General features: G+C 46.9%; 1 protein-coding gene across 1 annotated transcript in view; it reads right to left on the reverse strand.

Annotated features, from left to right (window-relative positions):
• Nucleotides 1-27598, reverse strand: part of Myo16 (myosin XVI) — a 351974-nt gene that overhangs the window by 60531 nt on the left and 263845 nt on the right. The window contains exons 29-32 of the mRNA XM_038326520.1: nucleotides 16489-16585; nucleotides 10339-10567; nucleotides 8288-8556; nucleotides 3053-4222 (exon numbers count right to left, since the gene is read on the reverse strand). Coding sequence (XP_038182448.1) covers nucleotides 3053-4222; nucleotides 8288-8556; nucleotides 10339-10567; nucleotides 16489-16585 — 1765 coding nt within the window. The remainder of the gene's footprint in view (nucleotides 1-3052; nucleotides 4223-8287; nucleotides 8557-10338; nucleotides 10568-16488; nucleotides 16586-27598) is intronic.

Here is a 27598-nt window from a genome sequence, read left to right on the forward strand (position 1 = left end):
TTGCCACAAGTTGGAGGTTGACTTAGGGTGCATATTGAGACTATCTTTAAAAAAACGAGAAGCAAACTATTTTTATTTTTGTTTTTGTTTGTTTGCTTTTTTGAGACAGGGTTTCTCTGTAGCTTTGGAACCTGTCCTGGAACTAGCTCTTGTAGACCAGGCTGGCCTCGAACTCACAGACATCTGTCTGTCTCTGCCTCCCGAGTGCTGGGATTAAAGGTGTGTGCTACCACCACCCAGCTGAAGCAAACTAGTTTTAATGAATGAGGTTGCTCACAATGTCTAGAACAGTCATGGGGTAGAATTACACACCAGAGAATGTCACTGCTGTTCACGATTTCTCACTCACACCTGAACTCAAAATACCTGCAAACGAGGAATTTATGACTATTTAATGTCCTCGAGGTCACCATGCCCCAAAGCCAGAGGAACGCTGTGAACTATGCTGCCAAGTGTGCAGAGCTTTCTCCACACTTCACGGCTATCCAGGAATGGATGGGAACCAGCACGGATGCCCACCACGGCGGTAAAGTAACCACGCAATAGATGAATCAATGTCCAGGTGATTTTAGGTATAAAAATGCCTTTCAGTCTAAAGAGGCCAGAGGAAGATGGCTGAGAATGTGGAAGGAAGGGATCCTTTGGGTACACTGTGAATAACAGCCCACGGACCCCGCAATAGAAAGTGGATTTACTCCACTAAGGATGAACCCTTGTAAGCCTTAATAATCACGTAAGCCGCTCCAGCACACGGCAGGGGCATTAAATCCCTCCCTTCCACATATTTCCCACAACCCCTTTCACATTCTCAGAGATCAGCCTGCTCTATCTCATGAGAGCATGTCAGACAAGCGCGTAAGCCAGTTTCCCTCACAGGCCAGAGAGAATTCCCTCATGCTCAAGTGAGTTGTTGAGAATTCCTACATCTGGGCAGGGAGGACCTGGGCTCCTGTCACTGGGATTTCAGGTATGGCAACAGTAGTCATAAATGGTCTTAAGGATTTTCTTTTCAAATTAGAATGTATTTTGTGAAAATCCAAAGTAGGAACAGAGATGTGCTGCTATATGCTTCAGCTGCTGTGCGGGTTGATGTCACCTTAAGGGAAGCAAAGTTACAGGATGTGTCTGCAGGCTTGCTGACACTTGTCTGTACCCCTGAGATGGGACTGCTGATTCCTCTTCCTCTTCCTTCTCTTCTTCTTCCTCTTCTTTCTCCTCCTCCTCCTTTTCCTCCTGTTCCTCCTCCTCCTCCTCCTCCTTCTCCTCCCTCTTCAATTTATTTCATTATTTATCTATACATACATGAGCACACCTGTGTACCTGTGTGTGGGTGCTTGTAGAAGCCAGAAGAGGGCTTCAGATCCTTTGGGGCTGAAGTTACAGGCTGCTGTGAGCTACCTGATGTGGGTGTTGGAACAGAACCCACACCCCCAGGAAGAACAGTAAGTGCTTTTAACTGTTGAGCCATCTTTCCAGCCCCACCCTCCAGGTTTCTAAGTAACTAGCTCTGTCTGGACTTACACGGACTTCACTACTTTTAACAGAAAGGAATCTAGAAGAAACCACCCAATTCTGACCTATAGGAAAACACATTTGATGGGACTCTGAAAACTTTTAGCTCTAGCACCAAATAGCAATTTTTGACATTATTTAATGCTTTCTTTTTAGAGCCCATTTTGGTTGTTGTGATAAAATATGACTTGTAGAATTCTAGCAGTTTGCTGTTCCTTACAGGTATAATTTCACTTATTAACAGCCTATAATTAGGAATAAATTGTTAGTTAAACAAACGATCAGCCTCACAAGGCGTAGCTGGGGAGTGGTTCCTCATCCTCTTCTCAGAGGTCCCTAGCCTTGCCCTACTTTGTTTATATTGCTTTCCATTGTTTTCTAATTTTGCTATATAAGATCCTGCTCTCAGCAACCAGAGGAGCTAACATATTTATGCATTCTTCTCAAAGAAGGAGCAAGCTGATGAGTGCACAGAATACTGTGCTCTGGGTTAAGCTCCTGCCATCAGTCCCTGGGTTTGCCCCTGAGTAAGACTCCTCCTCACTCTAAAACCTCTTATCCGAAGAGGCTCAGGCACCCATTGCCTCTGTCCTCAGTAGGACGTGGGGGTCTGGCGGTTACGTTTCTCCTTGGGATAGAGAGATGCCTGCCTCATTTCCTCTCCAAAAGATAGAACATTGAGAAGATATTTTGATTTTGTAAAAGAGCATTTATAAGTGAATGCATATAATATACATACATACATATATATATATATATATATATTCCTCTCTATGACTGTTGGATCTTCAAGCACATCACACAGGACACCAAGGAAGAACAGATGCCCTGAGCACTATATCAGAGATTGTCAGAACATTCCCAGAAAATGGTGAAGCTGGCTGCATTCCTCATCTGCAGAACACAGGGTGTTTCTTGCTGCTGGCAGCTGGCTCCAGCTGCAGCAACCTAACTGCCAGCTCCCTGGAGTAGCCAGGAACTGCAGACTGTCCCTCCAGCTGAGCTGCATCAGAGAAAACAGAAACAGAATGAAGCTTCGCTCTTCCCTGGGCTGGGGGTGTAAGAGAAGAAAACCTGACAACCAGGGCCACACCCTGTTAGGGGCAAGGAAATAACTGGACAGATGACAATCCCAAATACTTTTGGGACATAAGGACACCAGGGATGGATGGCGAATAGGAAATCAAACACATACCAGCAATGTCAAGCTGGCAGTGGATGCCATGTTCTAGCAATAAGGAAGTGTCATAGAAAAACAATAACAACACAGCTGAGTAGGAGCATTTCAAGTTTGCTAGCTCACATCAAGTGCAAATTTGTCATGTCAGGGCTGGCACTGAGAAGTCACAGAAAGATGAGTTCCTACCTTATTGCTATTGGTTGCCTGGGGTCAGTTTCTGGGACACCAGCTCTGACTGGTCCCTCGCACGGGATGTGGCTTACACTGTGCACACACAGGAGCACGCACACACACACACACACACACACACACACACACACACACACACACACACACACACACACCAGGCTTTCTGCTCACCTTCAGCCTCCCTGATCCTGCGCCCCACTGCAGACCTGCGCAGCACACTCCTTCCCGAGTTGAAGAGGCTGGCCAGCTCATCCAGGGGACTGGACAGCGGCCTGCTGTTGGGTGGGCTGTAAGGGCTCGGAGGGGAGAAGGTGGATGAGGCTTTCCTGAGGTCTGCTCTGACTGTCTTTCCAGGTGAATATGGAGTTTTGATGAAGGAGCTGCAGGGACCCAGTATTGGGGCTGAACTGGGCTTGGGCTGTGTTCTGGGCAGGTCAGAGTTAGTCAGCGCTTTAGCTGCCGTAACCAAGACGGAATCTGGCGGGAAAGCGAAGTGTGTGGGTGGCCGGCAGGGTGCAGGAGGTGGTCCTGGGGGTGGCGGTGGCGTGGAAGGTGGTGAGACTCTGCTGGACCCATTAAATACAGCAAAGCCAGGGGATGCCGGCTGGTCACTATCGCCCTTCTGGGTTTTTGAGGACTGTGGTGACAAGGGACTGGAGCCTTCGGATTGTACTGGGTACTTGAGGTTTGTCTCCAAGACCGGCAGTTTCTTCACCTCCAGGGGTGTCAGCGGTGACTCATCAGAAGCTGGGGAGCAGGTCACTGGGGTGGGAGGGAAGACGAGGAGCGGTGGCCTGTGGGGAAGCAGATTTGGGAAAGGTGGAGGGATGTCACACGTGTCCTTCAAGGGCTGGCAGTTCCCTCCGCTAGCCTCCAAGGCGATGGCTTTTCGAGTCTCCAAAAACAGAGGAGGCGAGGCAGGCAGGAAGGTGAGCATCCCTGGGCCACATCCCTCCTCAGGCAAGACATACTTCATCTCCTCATACACAGACTCACCCTGGTCGGGGCTGTCTGTCTCAGAGCCCGCTGCCCTGGCTGCGTTCCCCACCATCTCTATGTACACAGGCTCGGCATCGTCGTCATAGTCCCCCTGTGGCAACGGCAGGTGCAGGGGCAGCTGTGGTGTACACGGTGGCATTGAGTCAGGCCTGGCCCACTGCACACTCAGTGTCCCTGGGGCCTGATGCCTGCCCGCATGGCCCATCACACCAGGAGGCCGCGGTCCCCAGATCTCCTCGTAGGAGCCGCTGAGCTTCGTGTGCGGACTTCTCTTTGGCTTTCGAGGAGGGATTTTCTTCATGGTGCTGTAATCATCACTGTGGGGTCTGGGTCGTGTCAGAGCTAAGGCAGAGGACAGACAAGCAAGGGTCAGTCGGCAATGTGTGTCCCAGAGAAGCCAGGCACAATCATATGTAACACGTATCTAATACTGTCTGTCCAGCTGATGTGGACTGTCATTTAGGTCACAAGTCTACTGACCCTCGCCCAGGTGAACACAAAAAGCTCGACCTTGAGGGGCCCGGGACTCTCACTCTGTGTAAGGAAGTTCAATCTAACCCTTGGGTCTGGGTGGTGCTGGAAGGGGGTTTTGGGGGCTTCAGATGGTGGTGACTCTATTGTACACGAGACGAGGATGAACTGTTTAATTCAGACTGGACCGAAGGCTACTGGATTTTTCCAAAACATTTGCCCCAGATTTATTTTTAATCCTATCAAGTGATTGAACCTGTATCTCCTTTCCCAAACCTGGAAAGGATGCTGAGACTGTCCTCGTAGACAGGGTGAAGCAGAAGCGATGATTCGCGTCCCCTGCATCAAAGGTGGGATCTCTCTGCCTGCCTCTTCTCTCCTACGGTGAAGGCCCTGGAGCTCCAACTTTCCAGGTTAACCCCAGAAGCCTCCATGTCATCAAAGCAGAAGCAGAGGCCAGCTAGAGATTCAGAAACCCTTGGGTGTCTAGGCCTCAGATGACTCAGGCATCCGACCTGGTGACCTGCTTCTAGATCATTCATATGGGACTTGAGTGGGAACCGCCAGACAATCCATGTCTACCGAGACCCAAAGCCGGAGAGACAGAGAACAGCCATCACCTTATTTAAATCACTGTTTGGGTGGGTTGCTAAGCAACGGTAGGAAATGAATATAGCACCCCTCCAGATGTGCTTCAAAGGCAAGGTCTTTTGTATTAAATGGTGAGGAGCCTGTTGAATGAGGAAGCCAAGAAACAGCTCTGGGGGTCTCCCTGAATGGATCAAAGCTGGATGGTCGAGGGACAAAGGACGGGTCATACCGTGCCCCCTGACTTAGTAACTTCATCTGCAGAGGGCCATGATTTGCCACAGGGTGCTATAAGGATGGGCAACACTGAGAAGAAGGTCCCCCATGTCAGCAAACATCCCTCCTTTTCTTCCGACTCCTCAGCAAGAGATTAGCCATTGAAGATGGTCATGGGAGCTAGACAATGCTCCTTAAAGAATGGTTGGAGCTCCAGCAGGGGTCTTGCCTGGAGGAAGACAGTGACTCTGCAGGGAAAACAGCTTCCTGCTGAGCCCTCTGAATATTAATTTGGAGTCTCTGTGGGCCAGGATGAGGAATCTTCATTCTTCATAAACTAAAATTAGGGAAGCCATAGTTAGAGTATTGAAATCTAATTTGGTCTGGTGGCTATTTTGGGGTGTGTACACGTGATTAGCTTATTTGCAAGTATGGATGTAAGGACAACTAAAATTTACTCACGTCAAGCATTTTCCTTCTTAGTTTCTAAGTTTTTGCATAAAATAATCACAAGTACTCAACAATGCCAAAGGAACAAAGTCTGAAAACAGCCCTGGTCACTGGGTGGAATATTAGGGCATTTCAGTATCTGACAGGAACTCAGAAGCCATAGTGCACTTCCAGTCTCAGGAATCTGGAGAAGCCACGCCTAGCCGAACGGCCCTGAAGTTGTGTTCAAATGTCCTAAGATCTGGGAGGAGAGAAACATTTCCACGAACAAAATCCCTCCCTTTGGGGTATTTCTGTGTAGGTACATTGGTGGTGTTTAAGTCACCGTTCACACCAGTACAACCTGGTCCTATTATCTCTGAAAATAAGACAGGGTTCATGCAAACATCGGAGGAAAACAAGAGGAAAATGAGAGTCGATGAGGATTTGTTTAAGGTTTGGCTTAGGCTCGGTGCCTCCAGTATCTTTGTTATTGTTCATTTGCCCATCACAGGGCACGGGCGCATTCTGCATTCATGCTTTCTGTTTGCTTTGTCTTCACGTCTATGTGACTTTTGGCCCCTGGGTGACAGAACTGTGTCCTCCTAGTATGCTCAGAACCCAGGGACCTTGGATTGGGCTTCCCAAGATGTTCTGAGACTTGTTTCAGGGAGTTGATAAAGCCTGCTTGCCAGGTACAAAGAGAAACAGGGCTTGGCTTCACTGATGCTGTAGCGCTGAACCTTGTTCTGCATTTTGGAGGCTTTGGCCTTCTCTGAGTCTCCCGTCATCACTACCCCATCTCATCTTGGCAGGTTAGATGCCCCTTTCACTACCCACACTGCTCAAATGAATTTCTCCTTATTCCACTCACCCCTTCTGAAAGTCCCTTCTAGATCTGGAGCTGAGACCCTACAGCAGTGGCCCTGGCAATAAGATTGCACCACTACTCCCCTTCCCCATGGCAGGTGCTTTGCTGATGGGATGCTGATTCTGACAGGTCCAGCCTAGTGGAAGAGCGAACCAGCTTCCGGCCAGTGCCTGTTCTAACTCATCCTGCATCCAGGGTCTGTCTACTGCAGACCCTCGACATTGTCCCCTGGCCTCCACTGCTTTCCTTTTTCCGGGTCACTTGAAAGAGAGACCCTTCATGCTGCATAGGGAGGCCACATGAGCTTCTGCCACACCACCTTCTAAAAGCTGTGGTAATACAACCGGTGCATTAAAACATAGCTGCCCTTATTCTTGAGTCAAACAATTCCTACAAAGGCCTTTCTTATCTTATTCTTTCTAAAATAAAAAGATTAATTTGTATCTCTGTATGTGAGTGTTTGCCTACGTATGTGTACGTACACCACATGTCTGGTACCCACAGGTCAGAGGAGGGTATCAGATCCCCTGGAACTGGAGTTATAGATGGTTGTGAGCCACCATGTGAACGCTAGGAATCAACCTGGGTTCTTGCAAGAATAGTTGGTGCTCCTCACCATTGAAACACCTCTCCAGTCCTCTTATTTTTTCTTTTTTAAAATTTTTTTATTTATTTATTTTTCTGGTTTTTTGAGACAGGGTTTCTCTGTAGCTCTGGAGCCTGTCCTGGAGCTAGCTCTTGTAGACCAGGCTGGCCTCGAACTCACAGCGATCCGCCTGCCTCTGCCTCCTAAGTGCTGGGATTAAAGGTGTGCGCCACCACTGCCTGGCCCTCTTAAAGGAACTAAAGAATATGGCTTTGAAGGGATCTTGGATGCTGCTGCTGCTCTAGGTGTCTGTCAGGGGTCAGAAACCTAGGTCTTCCTTTAAATTGAGTTTGTTTTGCTGTGTTTCTCTATCATTGGCCCACTCGACTTCATAGCCTAGAATGCTAGGTTTTGGTGAGGTCTTCTCAGACATTAGCTCCAGAATCTTCTCCTACTTACCCGATTCTACCAACACCTCTCTTTTCTCTCCACAGCTAAAGTCGTCATGAGTTGACTTATTACCCTCCCTTCCCCATGCGGTTTGCTCCATTTCGGTGAAGGACACAGGTACGTGGTGGTCATACACCATGTGAGCCCTCTGTGCACCTTTATTTATAACCTGAGACTCGTGACCAATGCTGTCAGAACTGTCTGCTTTGCTTTTCTCAAGTCTAGCGCGGTCGTCCACGCACGCACTCACAGTATACGGACCTGGGAGAGCTGATGGAGAGTATTTGCCATTTCCTCTTTCTGTGCAGCCATTTCTTGACTCCTCAAGCAGAGCTCTGTGTTATTTGGTCTCAAAGGTTACACAAAATGAGTTTGTGGCGATCCCCCTCTGCATGTATCATTTCACTCTCACCACATAAAGAAGTAAGCTTAATTTTTTTTAATTAGATCATAATCAGGAAAGCCTGGTGAATGCTTTCACCTTTTAACTAGAGAAAAATTACTACGGAGTAGCTGGCAACTTTTAAAACTGCTTCAGCTTCGAAGCTTCTAGTTCAGTGCAGAGGTGGGACCCGGAGTGAAGGAAATGACACATAAGAGGCTTTCCCCTAAGAGGCTTAAGGATTTGAATATTATTTATATTTTAATGATTAAAAGCTGCTGGCAAGCCAACAATTGGATTTATTTCTATTAAAAAAATATATTAGGGCCGCAATGGTGCCATGGGCACTAACAGACCGGAACAGCACGTCAGTGAGCCGTGAGAACAGCATCCACTTGGCCCGCTTTGGCTAACCTTCACTGGCTGCGTCCTTGGCGGCTGACAGGCAGGCGCTCACAGCCTCATAGGAGGCACTCAGCCGGGTGTTGGGGTCCCTCTTCGGCTTGGGTGGAGGCTGTTTCCGTGGTGACGGGAGGCCAGTGCTGTCATCCATGCTGAACACAGAGTGGAGCGATGGCGACCGGATGGACGGTCCAGCGAGACTCTGGGCTAGGCTGTCCACTGCCATGGAGACCGGCACGGAGTTAGAATGGACATGCCGGGATCCTCCTTGGTCTTCAGCTCTTAAGGGAAGAAAAAACATAGACAGCCAGAGAGCACAGAGGCCCAGGTGTGTCATTCAGGGGACGGTGATGAGCCCACTCCCTTGACACAGCCTGCCTTGGCCGGGAACCTTTCTACCTGGCCTTGCTGGAAAATCTGTGTGCAGCTCTTAGCAACCTGCTCACCCAAGGAGAGCTGCCCAGGCCTGTCTGGCCTGTGATGGAGCCCTGGGGATGTCTTCCATCACGGCTCCTTTTCAATATTCTCCCAGCAATGCTCCAAGTACTAAAAGGGCTTCATGTTTCCCATCAGCCATCCCCAGAATGAATTTTTCACAGTCTGGTTCTTAAGCAAATCAAAAAGGCAGAATTTCAATCTGAATGATAATTTGTGGGAAATCCATCTTAATAGAGAGTTAGTGTTGCAGCCAGCGTGGGGAGTTCATCACCATTTCCCCTGGCAGGGAGACGAGTGTGCTCCACACCGAACAAGGGAAATTCACGGCTTGGCATTCTCTCTCTCTCTCTCTCTCTTAATCTCTCTCTCTTAGTCTCTTAGTCTCTCTCTCTCTCTCTCTCTCTCAGTCTCTCTCTCTCTCTCTGTGTATTCATCTAATCTCACCAGCATTTACTAATTACGTACAGAATTATTATTCTCCCTGTGACTCTGAGTCGCCTGGTGCCAAGTGAGCTGCTGGTATCAACAAATAACAGACAAATGTTTCTTCACTTAATTTATATCAGGCAAATAAAACACATAATGAAATTGAGAAATTGGAGCGACTTCTTAGCTCCAGTAGGGAAAATAACAAATATGACTTGGGAAGTCACCGAAAATGAGTAGTTGTCTGGCTTAATTTTTTTTTTTTTCTTTTTGCCTTCACATGTGAGGGGAATGGCGTGAGACACTGGTGAGTTCATTTCCCAGGACTTTATTCCTATCCGTTTCATAATTATATCTCTGTGTGTCAGAGCACCAAGAGGGATGGAAGCCACCAGCATGCGAGCTGGCTGCCCATGTAGAAAATGAAGTCACCGAGGAAGAGAGCAAGGCCACACAGAGGATAATCTGTTTCCCTGTAATGTTTAATTACAGTTTTCAGCACAAAGGGAATCTTTTCTTCAGTATTTAATCACTAAAATATTGGAAGCTAATTAGCAAAGACACATAGCCATTTCCACTTTAGGAACAACAAAAACAATAGCAAAATCGCTGGACAGTGATGGCAAGGGAGCCATTTTCAGAGAGGAAGGGGAGGGGGCGGCTCCTGAGGTGTTCAGGAAGAACTGACAGCTTCCTAGTTAGGAGTGTGTGTGTGTGTGTGTGTGTGTGTGTGTGTGTGTGTGTGTGTGGGAGCCTGGTTCTTGCCTCCCTGGATGTGTGCCTCATACACAGGTGTTTCGATGTGTCCACCACTTTTATGTTTTCACAGTGGTGCCTGAGTTTCTTGGACAGATTTCCAGAAATTTCTACTAGCCAGCCCCATAGGCCTTGGACCTGCACAAGAGTGCTCAAAACTCTTGCATGGCTCAGAGCTTACAGTGAGGCTTCAAGGAACGCCAACATGGCTAATGAAGCGGTGTTATTTTCTCTGACTGAACTTACCCATGGAGATTGTTGCTCCTGAGGGACCACCCAGGAAAAGCAACCCTGAGATTTGCTGGGGCTTCTCGAGTAACACAGCATGCAGACTTGTCCCCCAACTTTTCTCTGTTTAATTGAGTCTTGTGTTGAGGGTCATCAGAAGTTCCTGGCTCCCAGGACCTGTCTCAGAGGTAATTAAGATCACAGGCAGGCCTTACCTCTTTGTTCCTTCTTCTTGCTTGCTCCTGTGGTAGGAAGCATGGACCTCCTTCCGGAGCCTGTCATGTTCCCTGGCAATGTCAGAAGCGTTCTGAATGACCAGGGCATCATAGGTTTTCAGTGCCATGTCCTCTGTGCTCTGTAAGAAGCTCTTGATGGACGTGACCTCTTGCTGCTTGATGTTCATTCTCTGAAGTAAGTGTTGGCGTGCCAGAAACCCTCTTATAACTGCATAAACGAACACAACCCTAGGTCAGAGGGAAGATCTAAAGCAAGAAACCCAATCTCTCTCTCTCTCTCTCTCTCTCTCTCTCTCTCTCTCTCTCTCTCTCTCTCTCTCTCTCACACACACACACACACACACACACACACTGCAACCAGAAACTAACACATTCAACCCAGAATAAGAATTTTCTAGAACACCCCAATTTAAATTGGGGAGCATTCTGTTTCAACATGAAATGTCCCCCATAGTCTCACATGTTTGAATACTTGGTCCCTAGCTGGTGGTGCTGTCAGGAGTGGTGAGGAACCTTCAGGAGGCTAACCAATGCTGGAGGAAGTGCACCATTGCAGTCAGGCAGAAGACTCGATAGCCCTGCTTTACTTTCTGTTCACTCTCTGCCTCTTGGGCATGGATATAATGTGACCAACCAGCCTCCCGTCTTATCACTGAGGTTCCCTTCCAAGATAGATTGTATCCCTATGGGACTGTGAGCCCAAATAAACACTTAAACACTTACTTTTGTTGGGGTATTTTATAACAGCAAAGAGGGCATCCCTTTTCCTAAATGAGGTTTCTGTTGCAAAATTCACAAGAGCTACCTCTACCCTTTTGTTTTCTTTTTGTAAAAACACAAGCTGGCATAGATGGCTTGGATCAAATCAATGAGAAAAACCTAGATGTGGCTTTCCCTGAAGCGTTTTAGAATGCACTGATAGTCTTTTGTGATTCCTGGTCATCCAAGAAACACTCAAGGATTCATGGGTTGGTTTTAAAATATTCGTTCATAATACTCCTAGGCTTGTGATGTAATTTCTAGAGACTGAAAGGCCTTGAGAGCTAGAGAGACTTTACAGAAATAATAGGAGACATCCCCTTCCTACTTCTCAGGGTTGCAGGTCTAGAAAATGTATAAAATCTTGGGAATAGTTAACTTAAAATTTAGTGCAACCAATAATTGATCAGCAGGAATTTTGCTGAAGAGAAGAAAAATTAGAAGACAGGATCTAAAGACACTTGGCCATCTCAGACAGTTAATGCCATTTAGTGCGGAAACAATATAACACATGGAGCTCATGGGTTGGTCACAGTGATAATGGAATTCTTTTCATTTCCAGTAAACACAAGCAAGGAGAGGCAGATCATAGGCTCAAATCCCTCTGTGCTCCCGAGGCGCTCCATCCCCCAAGCCTGCAGCCCTCTAGCTGTGATTTGTGGCCCTCCAGGGGGGACAGATCAGCAATAGGGGAAGTCACATGGAAGGATATTGCAATCAATAGATGGAAGAACTTGCTAACAATTAACGTGGGGTGGAAATGGAGCAGGCTGCCTTCTGAGAAAGAGAACTGGCCTTTATCCCTGATGTGTGCAAGGGCAGCCCCTGCGGATGCATGGGACCAGCATGGACTGCTGACTTCTGATGTTAGCCTGCCAGCCTCTAAGATGTTATCCTTTCAGGCTTCAGATGTCTCAGATTAGAGTAAACTGTGGATTAAAAAAGACAGGCAGTGTCGGAGGGAAATCACTATGAGACTCCCCCATGCCTGGAAGGCAGCACACATGTGGGCTGTCTTAGAGATGCTGTAAAGTTAGACACAGCTTTCTCCACTTAAGGCTTAAAAAACAAAACAAAAACAACAACAACAAAAAAAACCGATGTAAACAGCTCTAGCATCCTCAAGGCTTTCTCCCTTTAAATCCAGACAATGACGCTAAATGAAAAGCTCCTTTAGAAGACAGTGGCATCAAGTTCCCTACAAGATGGTCATGCTGAAAGAATCTACAAACAACAACATTTTAACAGTAAGGGGTATGTCAGATTTTGAGGAACATAAAATGCAGGATAAGAGACAGAAGCACTGAATGTAACTGGGCAATGACAGGGACGGGAGACCTTATCCAGGCTGTCCACCTGCTTGTTCTTCTTGCATTGGACAGAAACAGAAGGCAAAGGTAGAAACATAGTCCAGAGGCTGAGGCTCTTTCAAGCAGAGCAGACCAACCCGGAGAGCAAAGGCCCGACTTCCCAGGATGCTAACCGCTGTCCCGCGGGCAGGTGACTCTCATCTACTCACCCTCTCTCTCCTACCGGCTAACCTTCTAGAAATCTTTCACAGAGTCCACGGTTGCAGAAGACTACCATTCTCAACAAAGCCTGCTCGGAAATGGGCAGTGAGATTTATTTGCCCACAGTTTCAAAGCCTGCCTCTGCCACTGGGTCACTGGCTGCTTCATTTAGTTTGCATTTTGATTTTACTTTCCTCCAAATTTAAATGTAAAGATTTTCTTTTCTCCAAGTATTTACTAACAATTACAAGAAATGAAATAAAAGTGGAAATGTCTCCAACTTACGTAAGTTTTGAGAGAATATTGATTCTAAGAGATGAAAAAATAAAAAAATCAGTAACAAAAAATGCTCACTTCCAAAAGCCCATGGTTTCTAAAGCAGTTTTTGGTGTCCATTATTTAACTTATTTAAAATTAAATCATGGTTTTTCTCTCAATGCTATTTTCAAGGTTTCTCTCAGTTGTTATCTTCAGAAAAGTGAGTCAGCAAAGTTTGCCCAGCCCGCTGCCCTAGGTTGGTTATGGTAGCAACTTAGTCGGTGAGACTAACTAGGAGAGAAATTTCAAGTGGGCGTCACGCTGAAGAGGGGCACAGATTTCTCTAATTATATTTAAGGACATTTCCCAGGAGTGCCCGGGTGCCCTGCTCTGTTTGCATGTAGCATTGTGTTAAATGGGGCTCTTCCTGACCCAGATTCCGCTGTGGCTGGGAGCCAAGTTTGGATCCAGTCAGTGTGGGGTGTTGCTGAGGCAGCATTTCCAACCAGCCTCCGGGTGAGGCATGGGTGCAAGGGTCACCTGGAGTGGGACATGGGGAGGTTCCAAATACCCACAGCCAGTATCTCCTGTGCATGGATGCAGGATGGAGTCACAGGGGCCCATTTGTCATGGTCAGAGAGAAGGGGGCAGCCTCTTCAGCCAAGGCTATTACTGCCCTAGGCTGGAAAAAGTAGCATCAGGAGACTAGCCTGAGAGCTCGCTACAGGGCTGCTGGGATTGCATGAACAACACAGCAGGCCGCAGGGCCCTGGAGCCAGAGCTGTGACCCACGGGACATGCCATACCGATGGAGGTGTCTGCCAGTTTTTCTCTGGGGCAGGGGAGCGTTAAGCAAGAGATGTCTGCTGAGAGAAGGTGACAGAGTCTGAGAGTCAGTGGCAAGGGACTGACCATGGAACCGCTGCCAGTGAGTGCGGGGGACCTCAGATGCTGGTGGGTGTGTATAGAGCCCTGTGAATCAGTCAGGGAGACCAGTGCAGGGTCACTATATGCCACTGCAGCCATGGCTGCCCCTTCTCCTATGCCTTCCTCCTCCTCCCCCCCCCCCCCCCCCGACCTTACATTACACTTAGGTACCTGAGATATAAAGACCAGGACCATAGTCTCTCTGTCATGGGCTTTTCTGTAAGGGGCAGGCCTGAAGTGGCTGATACAGATGTTTGACTTGGTGCTCTGTTGTGGAACAAGGTTCTGAACTTTGGCCAAGACCTAAACCGGATGTATCAAATTCTGCAAATAGTAGGACTTTTCAGCATCAGAGACTGAGGGGACCCACTGGTGATGTCTCACAAGGCCACCACCAAAGAAGACCCACACAGGAAAAAAAAGAACAAAATCGGAGGGGGAACTCATGCCATTTTCCTAGCATGTTTCTCATTGGAAAAACTGGGAAATACATACCAGACCTGTGCTCATGGAAACACACAGCAGACCTGTGTTCATGGAAACACACACCAGACCCGTGCTCATGGAAACACACACCAGACCCGTGCTCATGGAAACACACAGCAGCAGACCCGTGCTCATGTAACCACACAGCAGACTCGTGCTCATGTAACCACACAGCAGACTCGTGCTCATGGAAACACACAACAGACCCGTGCTCATGGAAACACACAGCAGACCTGTGCTCATGGAAACACACACCAGACCTGTGCTCATGGAAACACACACCAGACCCGTGCTCATGGAAACACACAGCAGACCTGTGCTTGTAGAAACACACAGCAGACCTGTGCTTTTGGAAACACACACCAGACCTGTGTTCATGGAAACACACAGCAGACCTGTGTTCATGGAAACACACAGCAGACCTGTGTTCATGGAAACATACAGCAGACCTTTGCTCATGGATACACACACCAGACCCGTGCTCATGGAAACACACCAGACCTGCGTTCATGGAAACACACATCAGACCCATGCTCATGGAAACACTCAGCAGACCTGTGCTCATGCTATCTGATTAAATTCTCATGGCATATGGATTAAGTTCCTTCTTGTACTTTTCCACAATTAAACAACTTGTAAAACATTGTTTAGAGGGCCTGAAATGGCAGCTCAGCAGGTAAAGTGGTCAAGAGCAAAGCATGCGGACCTACGTTTAAACAGCAAACTTTGATGTGGACAAGAAGGCTTTAGGAGCACACATCTATGACCCAGCACTGCAGGTCAGAGGGCTGGGGCCAGAAGAGTAGATGGGCGGATCCTGTGGGATCCTGTTCAGCCATCTTAGCTAACTGGACGAGTTCCTGGTTCAGCGAGAGAGTGCCTCAGAAACCAAGGTGGAAAGCAATTAACAGGAGCTACCCAACATTGACTTCTGACCTCCGTGCCTGCCTAAGAGAGACACAACACACACACACATGCACACATACATACAACACTCCACTCCATGCACAAATACACACATACCACACACACACACCTCACACACACATGTACACACATACAACACTCCACTCCATGCACACATACACACATACCACACACACACACCTCACACACACATGTACACACACATACAACACTCCACTCCATGCACACATACACACATACCACACACACACACCTCACACACACATACCACACACACACCTCACACACACCTCTCACACACACACAACACTCCATGCATACATACACACATACCACACACATACATACACCTCACACACAAACACATACATACACCTCACTCTCATACACACATACACCTCACACACACATACCTCACACACACATACCACACACAATAAATCTCACACACACACCTCACTTTCACACACACACACACAGCACATGCACACACACAGGCACACCCACGTGCACTCCCAGCCCCTATTTTTTAAGGTACCGATTATATCCATTTCATGTGAGGAACGGGTGTTTTGTAAGAATGCACATTTTTAGTAGTGAAGTCACTTAGATTTAGATAGAAAACAAATTCAAAGTGAAATCTCTCTCAAAATTATAATGAAATGGATGCCAACAGCCATAAAAGAAATTACACCAAATATTATCACCACTCCCCAGAGGAAAATAGAGTCAAGGGTTTTCCCAGTCCTAACGAGAGTTACAAACAATACTGCTTGGGCAATTAACTGGTTCCGGTTCTTGAGACCCAGCATGGCTGAGACCAGCACTGGGGGCCACAGAGAGAGGTGCCAGGTGGGCTTTTCCCACTGTGCATTTCCAGGCACAATCTCAGTGTCCTGTGCTTCCTAAAGAGACCAATATAGTTGGCAACGTGCAAGGTATAGGATGCAGAAATGGTAAGATATGTGTATCCTCCCCCATCCCAAATTGTGACTGAAATGAGAACTTACACAGTTACCTATAAAAATATGAAAATAACCAATCAAACATGAAAGGTCTGTAAACACGGTTACAGGGACTGGCACAGACCAAGCTAAGAGGCAAAGCATCACCAGCACGACCCGAGTCAGTGGTCTGGATGGAGCTTCATCAGGTGGGCTGGGAGGCCCACTGCCATGCTGACCCTGTGACATTGAATCTCAGAGGCGCACTGAATGGTTTCACTCACATCTTAAGGATCTGAATGCCTGTGTACGCTTACCTTTCTGGCAAGTTACGATCTTCCTCTGCACCTGGAGCCACAGGTCGCTGAGCTGGTCCACATGCCAGTACTTCAGGAATACTTTGTGGACTCCCATCTACAACATGAACAGCAGGGTCACGGTTCACAGCAAGAAGGCATCAGAGAGATGGTAGGAAAATGGTCAGGCAGGAGGATATTTTAGGGCTGAAAGCTGGAAACTACAAATAACAAAATTAACCAAAGTATTTGTTTCTTATTTTATTTTATAGAAATTTAAAGCAACCTGTGCTAGAACATACTTTGGCTGTGTGTGTATCATCAACAGTTGGTGTGTGAAAGCACCTCTAGACCGCTGACCTGGAGGCCACACGATGGAGTTGGGCTTGACTCTGTGTAAAGACAGCGTGGCCCCCAGGGTATCCACCCATGCCGGGGTCCCTCATCTCTCAAACGTGGCTTTCATCTCATAGTCTTACTACCCACATCTGGGGAGAAGAACCTGAGGCAGCACACAAGAACCCAGTCCTTCTAAGAGGCCAAGACCAAACAAACATGATGTCATTGTTGTCTCGCCTCAGCCCCTCCTCCCGCAGCACTGTGGATTCCTATGCACGAAGCATTTATGTTTCTGTCGTTATGGTGGTAGTTTGAATGTAATTGCCCCCATAAGATCATAGGGAATGGCACTATTGGGAGGTGTGGCTTTGTTGGGATAGGCATGGTCTTTTTGGAGGCGGGCTTTGAAGTCTAAGAACCCAGTGACTCAGATCACTTCCTGTTGCCTTTGGATCAAGATGAAGAATTCTCAGCTTCTCCAGCTTCATGTCTGCCTGCACACTGCCAAACTCTCTGCTGCCGTGCTCTCTGCCATGATGATAATGGACTAAACCTCTGAAACGGTAAGCCACCTCCTCAATTAAATGTTCTCTTGTATAAGAGTTGCCATGGTTACGGTGTCTCTTCACAGGGATAGAAACCCTAACTAAGATAGTTGCTGAACTTCAACACAATAGAAAAATTCCATAAAGTTACGACTGAGCACCCATTTTACAGATGTGTCCACAAACAGCATTTGTGTCATGGATATGACTCTACACAGTTTTGTTTTAGAATGGGATTCCAGCACAACATTAAATTGACTTCTATGGAAAGAGTCATCTTATCTGACCTTACCCAACTGTACCACTGGCACAGACAGGCGCATGTACCACCACAGATAAAACAGCTGCTTTGAGAATGTCTTAAAGCCAGGATGGCAAGCTATGGCTGCGTGATTTTAAACTGGTGTTGCTGTGTGTTGTACTTCTTGTCTAAGAACCCACAGAGAGGAAGAATGTGTGAGGGGGCTGATCACAAAGCAAGTGTTCAGAGGCATCTTGGAAGCAGGTCAGAGATGATCCTGCAGCTGTATCCTAGCAGGAAGTGTAGCGGAAGCTTGGGGTACCGTTCTGCTATGTAGAGATCCAATACCGCCCCGCAACTTTCAAAGTCCTGAGCCTGGCACTTGAGACAACCGTCATTAACATAGGGAGACTAACACGTGTGCTCCCAAGCACGAGTAGGGGACATAAAAGTGACGGCAGCCCTCAGTCTATACCGTACATCAGAGTAACACAAGAGGCTGCAACATGTGTCCACACCATTAGGTTTTGGAAGGGTTTATAGGTCTCTTCCTCTTGTCTTCAGAATGCTGGGCCCTTTCCCTGAGCAAACGCTTAACACATCTGGTGGACTCCAGCTTCCCACTGAAGCCTTTCCTAACTGTGGCCCGTTGTCTGGGTGGATGCCAGTGTGTACAGTGTGTGACCTGGAGCTTGCATCCCCCAGCTGGGGTGATCAGGCAGGTTAGTGGCGAGAACTCCCTTCCTAACAGCTCTTGGGTTGAACAGCCACATATCTTCTTTGGTTTTCTCTCAGTCGTTTGGAATCTGAGATGGCCATACAGGAAGGCTGCTCTGAGTACTGTCCATTTTTCCCCTTGTTATATTGCAATTCTCTTTCCTGCACCATGTTCCGTAATACACAGTCTCTTTATTCTTTTAACTGCTGACTTACTTTGGTAGTGGGCGGGAAGAGCAAACCCTTGGCCCAGTCTCTGAGCCCTGCAGCAGAAATCTGTGAGATGGGCTTGGGGAAGGAGAAAGATACTTGCCTCTGTATTGCAGTCTGTGGAACTCAACTCACCATGGGAAATTGAACCCCAAACAAGACAGAATCCCCTCCCTGAAACAACACACAATGGAAGGAGTTTAAAATCCCAGAGAGACCTGATGTATGGAAGCAGAACACAGGGAGAAGATGAGGGAAGAAAGAGCAGGGGCAGTTATAGCTCCACGGCCTTGCCTTCCCAGGAGCTTGGGCAGGAGCCGCTGGCGATGAACCTCCTCCTTCGAATGACATTTCCAGAAGCTGGTCAAAACTCCAGCAGAGCTTTAACTAGAACACTGTGCTGGGCTTGGGGAAACAGGGATGGCGGTCCTTGTCCTTGTGGAGCTATTGTTTACTAGGGGATGTTAGCAGCGAGAAAACTCTGTGAACACACGTTCTACCCAATGACTGTATTAGACACAAGGCACACAGATTTCCACCAGACAGAGGGCTTTGCAATGCCCTGCTAACCACAGTGCATACTCTACAGCTACCCAGAGGTGGTGGACCTGCCTTGTTTTGTGCTATATAATTCATTTTGGAATTAAAACTATTGGGAGATGTTGTTTGGAAGTTTTAGTATTTGCATGATTTTGATGGCCTCTTTGAGTTTTCATTAAAAAAAATCAATGTATAAAATCGTCCATCCCCAAGGGATACCATACAACACTCTGGGTACGCCACAGGGTGTTATGGTATGCAGACACAGTGTAATATTTTAACCAGGGCGAACATTCTTATTTTCCACATGTTTATCAGTTCTTTGTAGTGAACATTCTTGAATCCTTTCTTCTGATCTAACAAAATCACTGTGTGAGTCACTCTGCCGTGTGACAGAGAACCGGCTCTTGTTTCTCCTATTCACTTATTCTGTCTTCTAAAGATGCCACATTTGCACCAAGACTCTAGCAAACAAACGGAGTTAGCAGGTTGCTGGCATTTTAGAGTTCTTCCTGAGACACTGTTGAGAATTTTGTCTCTTGCTCTCTGTGATGCCAGGGATTAACAAGGACAGAAACCTAAGGGCCCCCATCAGGGAAACTTAGACGTGGTACCTTGAGTCTGGAAAGTCAGGCATGTCCACGGCCAGTACCAGTTAACGCCACTGACTGGGGAATACTTCTTGCCCAGACTGCCATTGCCGGCCTAGCAAATGGCTCTCGAGGTGTGCCAGTGTGTGGGGCTGAATTCCAAGTCAACAGGTTTCAGTCCAAGGACCCAGCTCACTGCTGTGGGTGGTCTGGTTCCATTCTCCTCTGCAAGGCTGTTTCTCACTAAGTAGACACAAGGAGAGCTCGGTGGCCTTTTGTGCACTCCTAGAGGCACGGTGCTAATATCCGGGACTGAAATACTCATGTCACACTGACCCTGTAAGAACAAGCCATCTGTGGATCACACCATCAGGATGCTCCTCCAGAAAACATTAGGATAATTTTGCTTTGAAGTGACAGATTTTAAAGAACTGAGTGAGATTGCCATCGATGGCTTCCAAAGCTCGATTATTGTTCCAGTTCTTGCGGACTCCTTCAGAAATGTGGGCTGTGGAGGCAGACACACGCAGGAACAGCAGTTGGTAGGGTGTAGGTGGCATGGGAGCTGGATTAATACGGAGGTAACAAGGAATCCTATGACTTGCTCCTTGTTCCTTGAGGGTAATTTTTAGGAGCACTGTGTGCTTCTGGCAGTACCTTTGAAACAGATCTTATGAAGGAAAAATATGTAACTATTTTCCTTGGATAATTCATATGACTCACACGTTTATCTGCCACAGTGAAATGAAGGAAAACACACATGGAGCTAGTCTTAAGTAGAGAATGCTATAGCACCCCTGCATATCCACAAATCCCCATAAACCTGAATAAGACAAACCCATTGTCTGAATCCTAAGTGCGGGTTAATTTAATCCACTTACGTCCTGTGCCCAATAACACAGAGAGTAACTGCCTCCCCTATGGATAAGCTAAAGAAGAGTGCTAGGATCCGTGTCTCTACTTGAGCAAGAAAAGGAGTGTGTCAGCTAAAGGATGCATGAAGGGTCTGGTTACACAGAGGTGATATGGAAAAATTGTTTGGAAACGACACTATGAAGGAACTGTGCTTCCAGAGGGGATTAATTGAGCTACCATCCACACAGCAAAAGAGGGGCTGCCATTAACCATGTGGGTTCAGTCTGTAGATCTTGCCTAGCTGAACCTCTGCTTCCCATGGAGAGGGCAGAGGACGTGGCTTTCTGGCCTCCGGAGTGAAACCTCCTTTTTACACTACGCAACTGTCTGAAGTTGTAGCACACTTATGCACCCCTTGAGCTTGAAATGTGGGTCCTAGTTCCACAGGGTGGGGCAGGGCCTGTGATTTCATGTCTCTGACAGCTGGAGGCTGCCATGATATTGGTCTGTTGACAGCATGCTATGTTGTCAGATGCTAGTCACTGCCAAAGCTTCCTTTCTGCCACAGGCTCTGTGGCCCCCACCTTCCGTCAGCCACCTCCATTTGGGTGGTGACCACAGGCTCCCCCCGACATCCCGCACCCCTGCATACTCCAGGCCAGTCCTCACATGTCCACATTCCTCCATGTGTTCCTTACCTCAAAGCGTCCACCACAGCTGACTCACACATCCACAGGCTGTTGCAGAGACTGACTCCAGGCCTAGGGGACCTGTTGCCCAACCTCACGCTGAATTCCTTGTTTCTAGACAGGACTCTCCTACACTTTGCTATTCTACCCATGAGCTCCTCACCTGTGCTGGCTGGCACCTTAGTGAGAGCAAGGGCCTTGTTATAGGATGTCCTGAAGTACCTCAATCCCAAGATCTGTAGGAACGTCAGTTCCCCCCACACAGTTTCCACCCATCCATACACACTGTTTCTTTTCTGGGATAACAGACTTGCATCGTCAACAATGTATCTCTGAAAACAGAAGCACAAGGTGTATCCAAGCTTGTCTACAGCTTTCCTTTAGGTCCCATCTAATGGATAATAGTCAGAAAAGCTCAGTTACTTAAAAGAAGTAATTCATCTAAAATAAACCCTATTTAAAATATGTTTAAACAATGTCTGTTATAAAATTGTATAACATGGTTCACAAACAAAGACAAGGCGCCTCCCACTCCCAGGGCTACTCTTCCTAGACTGAGATGACTGAGCCCGGTCCTCCCCCTGATTCCGTCTCTGTTCCCTGCCTGCTCTTGGAGTCATCTTGAATACCACCTTAGCCATACTCATCTTGCAGAGACTTGGGTTGTTCCCTGTAGGTGCGAGCCAGCATGCAAACTCCTGGATTCTGCCTCCAGAGCGCTCTTAGCATGACTCTGAAAAGTGAGCCCTTTCTCCTCCCGTGAAGGAAAGGCTATGTACTGTCATGGCAGCCTCCAACACACTCTTCTGAAGTGGAAAAACTGATACGAGGAATCCTTACACACCGCAGGGGCAGATGCTTGGACACACAGCCCTTACTGAACGATCCACTGCTCACGTTAGCGCTGTGTTCATGATGCCTCTTTCTCCCTATCCGTAATTACTGGACTGTGCTATTGGTATAGATTATCTTTTAATGAGAAATACCTTACTGGAGATGAGTTTCTTTGCTTCAAACAAAACACTTGATTTTCATTGTGACTGATCAGAATCCACCTTTAAGGTTTCTAATTTTCCTTCATCTAAAACACATGTTATTTTAGTAACTACGTGACACTATAAAAATACAGTTGCCTTAAAAATAATTATCTTCTCTCACTGGGATAAGATTCCAGAAAGTGTCCTGGTAGCTTCTGAAGTCCCCTAGTAATATCAATTCGCTCCTGGATTAACCATATTGCTCCTCTGTGGTGGTACAAGCAATCTGATCTCTCTTCCCCATCTTCCGACATCTGCGGAGGCCCCCACCTGAGCGTGTTTTTCTCCCTGTGGATCTGAGAATGTCATCGTGCTCCTGTAAATGCTGCTCTATTTTTACTATGCAAAGCAGCTTCTGTGCCTACCAGGTCAGCTCCTCTCATCAGGAGAACCCTTCAAAGCTACAGAGTCCATCACTGTGTTGCCAACCCTCCTGGCGCTCTCCAAACCCTACGACCTCCTGGTACCCTAAACAGTTCTCTGCCCCCATGTCAGCCTTTCTCGCTCTTGCTTCCTCCTAGCACAAAGGTATTTTGCGTGTACATTTTCCCCAGCTGTCCTACACTGTGTCCTCCACCATTCTCCACCTGCACACCCAACATGCACACAGGCATGCACGCGCCTCTCGTGATCGGTTCTGGGACCACTCAGCAAGTAGAATGTGGTCCATAATTTCCACATGCTTGGATAAGTGACAACCGTTCTCAACCCCTTCTCTCTGGGGTGAATTCGCACATTTTTCTTCCTTGATTCTTTGCTTGGCTTCCTTGAAGGACAGCCATTATTTTGACAATTCATATAAACATAAGTACATATTAATAAATTAGACTCTGAAAAGCTCAACATGTTTTATCTTCATGGTCGCTAGGAAAATCTCCTAAACAGAAATGTTTTTTATGTACAGTCTGGTTCTGAATGTACTTTTAAGCACGCTCAAGGGTAAATTTATACAAAACGCGAGTTCTCTGTGTTATAAATAGACTGCTCTTGAAGTTTCACTCCGACACAGAAAAGAGAATCACACTACACACTTCGGATGGAGTACCGGATAGTGCGGTATGTGAAGGACATAGTTTGACTTGCATTTCGTGTAACTGCATGTTAGAAAAATTAATCACTCTCACCTACCATGGAAAAGGTCTGCAGAGCAGGCAGTGATGAACTGAACTACTATTTTGGACATATCCACTATATTATATACCACTGTGTGAGCCTATGTATTATTTCATTATAGAAATAACACCAACATGGCCAAGAGTGCTCATAAAGATAGCCCATTCCCAGAGACACACAAGGCATATCAAGAGCCAGGCAAGATGCCCCCAGAATGGTAGAGGATAGACCATCACATCTAGGGTTCATGTAGGGAGCACATTTAGCCTTTCAAACAAAGGCCTAGATGACATGGATAATGGCTACCTCCCCTGAGGAAGGTGTGAGTCATGGTGAAAGCAGCCATGATGGCCCCGCAGTGGGACACCACCACAGCCACTGGGGCCGCTGGGCGGTGTGTGCGCCCACGTGAGCGCGAGCCCGTTCTCAGTGCCTGCCATCGCTCTGCCACGCTGTGCTTTGATGCTTGCCTCATTCCTAAAAATACGAATGTCCTTGGCACTTCTTCCTGGCATCTGATCTGATATTGTCCACCACAGTTTCAGAAATTCAAAACTACTTATATTGGTTTCTGATTCCGCCCCCCCAAAAAAAAACTTGCCAGGTGGCATCTTCTTGCTGACTTTTTGGAATTATCTTCTATTCACACTCTCTGCCATCTTTTGGGGTGCCACTCATGATTTTTGCTTAACCAACCTTTTGTTTAACCTTACGCTTGTTAAGGGCCAAATGCATTCTATTTCTACATGGATATTCTGACATTAAAGACTCTCCTCTTATGTCTGTAGCTGCAGCAGTGAGCATACTGCAGGCTGCAGGATGCAACCCTTCGGCCCTGTACCGCCTCAGCCAACATCTCTTTCCAGCCACCACCTCGCTGGCCCAGGGCAGACAGCATTAATTAGCTCAGGACTGGCTTCTCCATCCTGTCCTTGTTCCCACAAAAACATACAAACAGCCTCAAGGCAGACCACATCACTAGCTTTTTTACAGCTTCTCATGGGAAAGGCGCAAGGTTTCTTTCGTGTTGTTCATGGCGTATAGCAAGTACTCTGAAAAACTTGTAGAAAAACAACTCAGGGTGATTAATGCTAAGGTAAGGACTGAGAATCCCTGCACCAGCACCTGCTCGCTAGGTGACTGTCGGGGCTTCATCTGCTATGCACCACTGCCAGTCCTGCGTGGTCTCCTTCACTCCACAGCGTCAGCTCACTTCCTCCCCTGGGCCTTCCTGCCCTGCTCCATCTCGCTGCTGGCTCCTTGTCACCCCTAAGAACCCAGTGGTCCAGGAACTGCACAGAAACTCTTTCCTGACTGCCACTGCCGCGGCTGCACCAAGTCGCTCTGATCTGCTGATGCAGTCTCCTTGCCTCTCCCCCGCTGTGGCTCCTACTCTAAAGCGCATTGCTCAACTCTTGACCATCTCTCTCTACTGACCGCAAGCCCGTGGTCCTTCCTAAAGGGCTCCTGGACTTCCTTTTCAGGAATCGAGAACACATATTGTTTTTATAACAAATATTATAAAACATTGTGATGATTTCTACCTGTGCCATGTGCGCAGGTGTGTAAGCGTGCGACACACAAGGAAGGAAGGAATGAGATGTGAACACACAGTGATCCCAGTTGGAACACTATTTTCTGAGATTCACTTCAGTCTCTGGTGCTGATTATTTTTTCAGTGCTGTTAATTTCAGAGAAAAAGGAGTAATAGAAAAAGTCACTTTGTGGGCTATTTTCTGGCTTACAGTTACAGGTGATTTATGAAGTACCCGTGGAGTGATAAAATAAGGGTTATAAACCATTAATTTATTGTGCTAATAAGAGCTGAGGGTACTAGCACCACCACCTCACTTTAAAAGACACTAGGAGAAAGCAGGGCAGTTGAGACTTTAACCGTATCTCTGCTCCTCCTTTCATCTTCTCCCTACTGTACTATTTTAGATTAATGAAATAATAAATCCTTCATCCGGCTGATTTTGTTTAATGTTATGGTAAATGCTCATCTTGCTGTTCTCAGCATGGCACGGATTCATGTGAATCCTTGAAAACCACACATTTCAGTCACAGGATGAAATGTGGGTCGTTCTGCAAGAGTCACATGAAGAAGGCAGTGGCAGAGATGACCCTGGAAGCTTTTTGTTGTGGTTGGTGAATAAACACAAATGGGAGAGTGTATTTTGTTAGGATTTAGGGTTTGTGTAGATTAGCACAGCTCTCTATCCTCATCAGAGACTCTTCTTTGTGTAGGAGGTGGCGGTTAGCATGGAAACTCTCAACTGGTCACAACGCAGAGAATACGTGACCGCGGAGTGCTCAGCCACAAATCGGGCATCTCCATTACTCCCTTCCCCAAGGCCTTCGGACCATCATGGAAGAAGAAAAGGATTATTTATTGGAGGAGTCAGACATCAGGAGAACTGGATCATGACAGGACCACGGCCCTCACAAACTGACATCAGCTGTGCTTGCCAGACCTGCAGAAGATTAGCCAATCACAGCACAAAGAAGCCACCCCCAGGTGGAAGCTACTGACAGGAGATGGCTCCTAGGGGTAGGGCTGTTTCCTTTAAGGTCAGAACAAATTGGAGTCAGTGAGCGCTAAAAAGAGAAAAGAAAAAGAGGGCATACAGTTTGGATGAGGTGAGGCCTGGGGGTTTGGGGACATCTATGAGGAGTCAGGGGAGGAGCTGGGGGAATTTGATCAAATACATTATATACATGTATGTATGTATGAAATTCTTAAAATATTAATGTTATATTAAAAGTTAAAGAATGATTTAAGGATTTGGTTTCTGTGAATACATTTTATTATTTCTCTGAGTCTCGCAGTCTTTCTCTCTCTCTCTCTCTCTCTCTCTCTCTCTCTCACACACACACACACACACACACACACACACACACACACACACACACACAGAGGCACGCACGCATGCACGCACGCACGCACGCTGGTTTCCCATCCCAGCAAGCAGCTGAGGTGAAGCTGAAGTTCCCATTGCATTTTTTCAGTTCCACCCACATGGTCCTGAGGAAGGCCCCAGGAGCACCCTGTGTCCCGTGTATCTTTCAACTACTGATGACACACTATCTCTGAGGTTGGATTCTAAAATCTTTGCGACCTCTGGGGAAAAACATCCCAGCACCTATTTCCAGAGTTGCACTGGATGCCCCTTCCTTCCTTCTATCTCAACTATCAGAAATCTGTACAAAACACTCCTTCTAGGAGAAAGCGTTCTGAAAAGGAGCAAGGCCACCCCCAGACTGACCCCCTGTGGCTTCTCAGCGCCTGCTCTATTGCCTGGCATCCGGGAACATTCCAACAGATCTGCATCTCCATCCACCATCCCTCCAGATGGCAGAGAAATGAATATAGCATTCAAGTAACCACACAGAAGAAAGCTCCTTATAACCAGTTGATGCATATGAAACGTGTGAAAATCAGATTATAGCACTTATCTTTCCACTTAGAATTAGCTTCAGAGGTTTTCACTTTACAGAAATGAACGACCAAGTAAAATAAGAATATCCCAGAGGGGCCTAATGTGAGCCGATGGGGCATGCGCCCAGAGGTGGGTAGCTGGAGATGGGTTACATCAAACTTATGCCGAAATAACACTGAAGGAAAAGGGAACATATTGAGACAAATAAAATATAATAACAATAGTATTATAAACTGTAGATGGTTCAATGACTCATTTTAAACTACGACTTAATGAAATCTACTTGGGTTACCCCGTCCATACACAAGTGAAGTAATTCATGGACTCTTTGTTTAGTCAAGAAAAATACATCCAGTGAGAAGAAGAAATCAACATTATGGAGATAGTCATGGAGATTTTACTCGGACCATTTCTGGTTAACTTCTCCTCCTCCTAGTAAGGACACTAGCACTCAAATTCTGTCTTGCAAATAAGGGTGCTCCTCTGAGTAGTTTCTCTCTCCTCTCTCTCTCTCTCTCTCTCTCTCTCTCTCTCTCTCTCTCTCCCCTCTCTCTCTTTCTCTCTCCTCTTTCTCACACACACACATTTGAGAGTTATTTATAATTTATGTGTGTATATATGTATGCATGTATGGAGTACTACACATGTGCAGTGCCCATAGAAGTCAGGTGAGGCTGTCAGAGGCCCTGGAACTGGAGTTACAGGAATTTGTGCAAGGCTTGATGTGCGTGCTAGGAGCTAAGTTTGAGTCTTTAAGACCAGCAATAGTAACATATGTATATACACTCATATACACATACTTGACTTTACTATTT

The sequence above is a fragment of the Arvicola amphibius genome, chromosome 4, assembly GCF_903992535.2.
Source record: "Arvicola amphibius chromosome 4, mArvAmp1.2, whole genome shotgun sequence".
NCBI classification, from domain to species: domain Eukaryota; kingdom Metazoa; phylum Chordata; class Mammalia; order Rodentia; family Cricetidae; genus Arvicola; species Arvicola amphibius.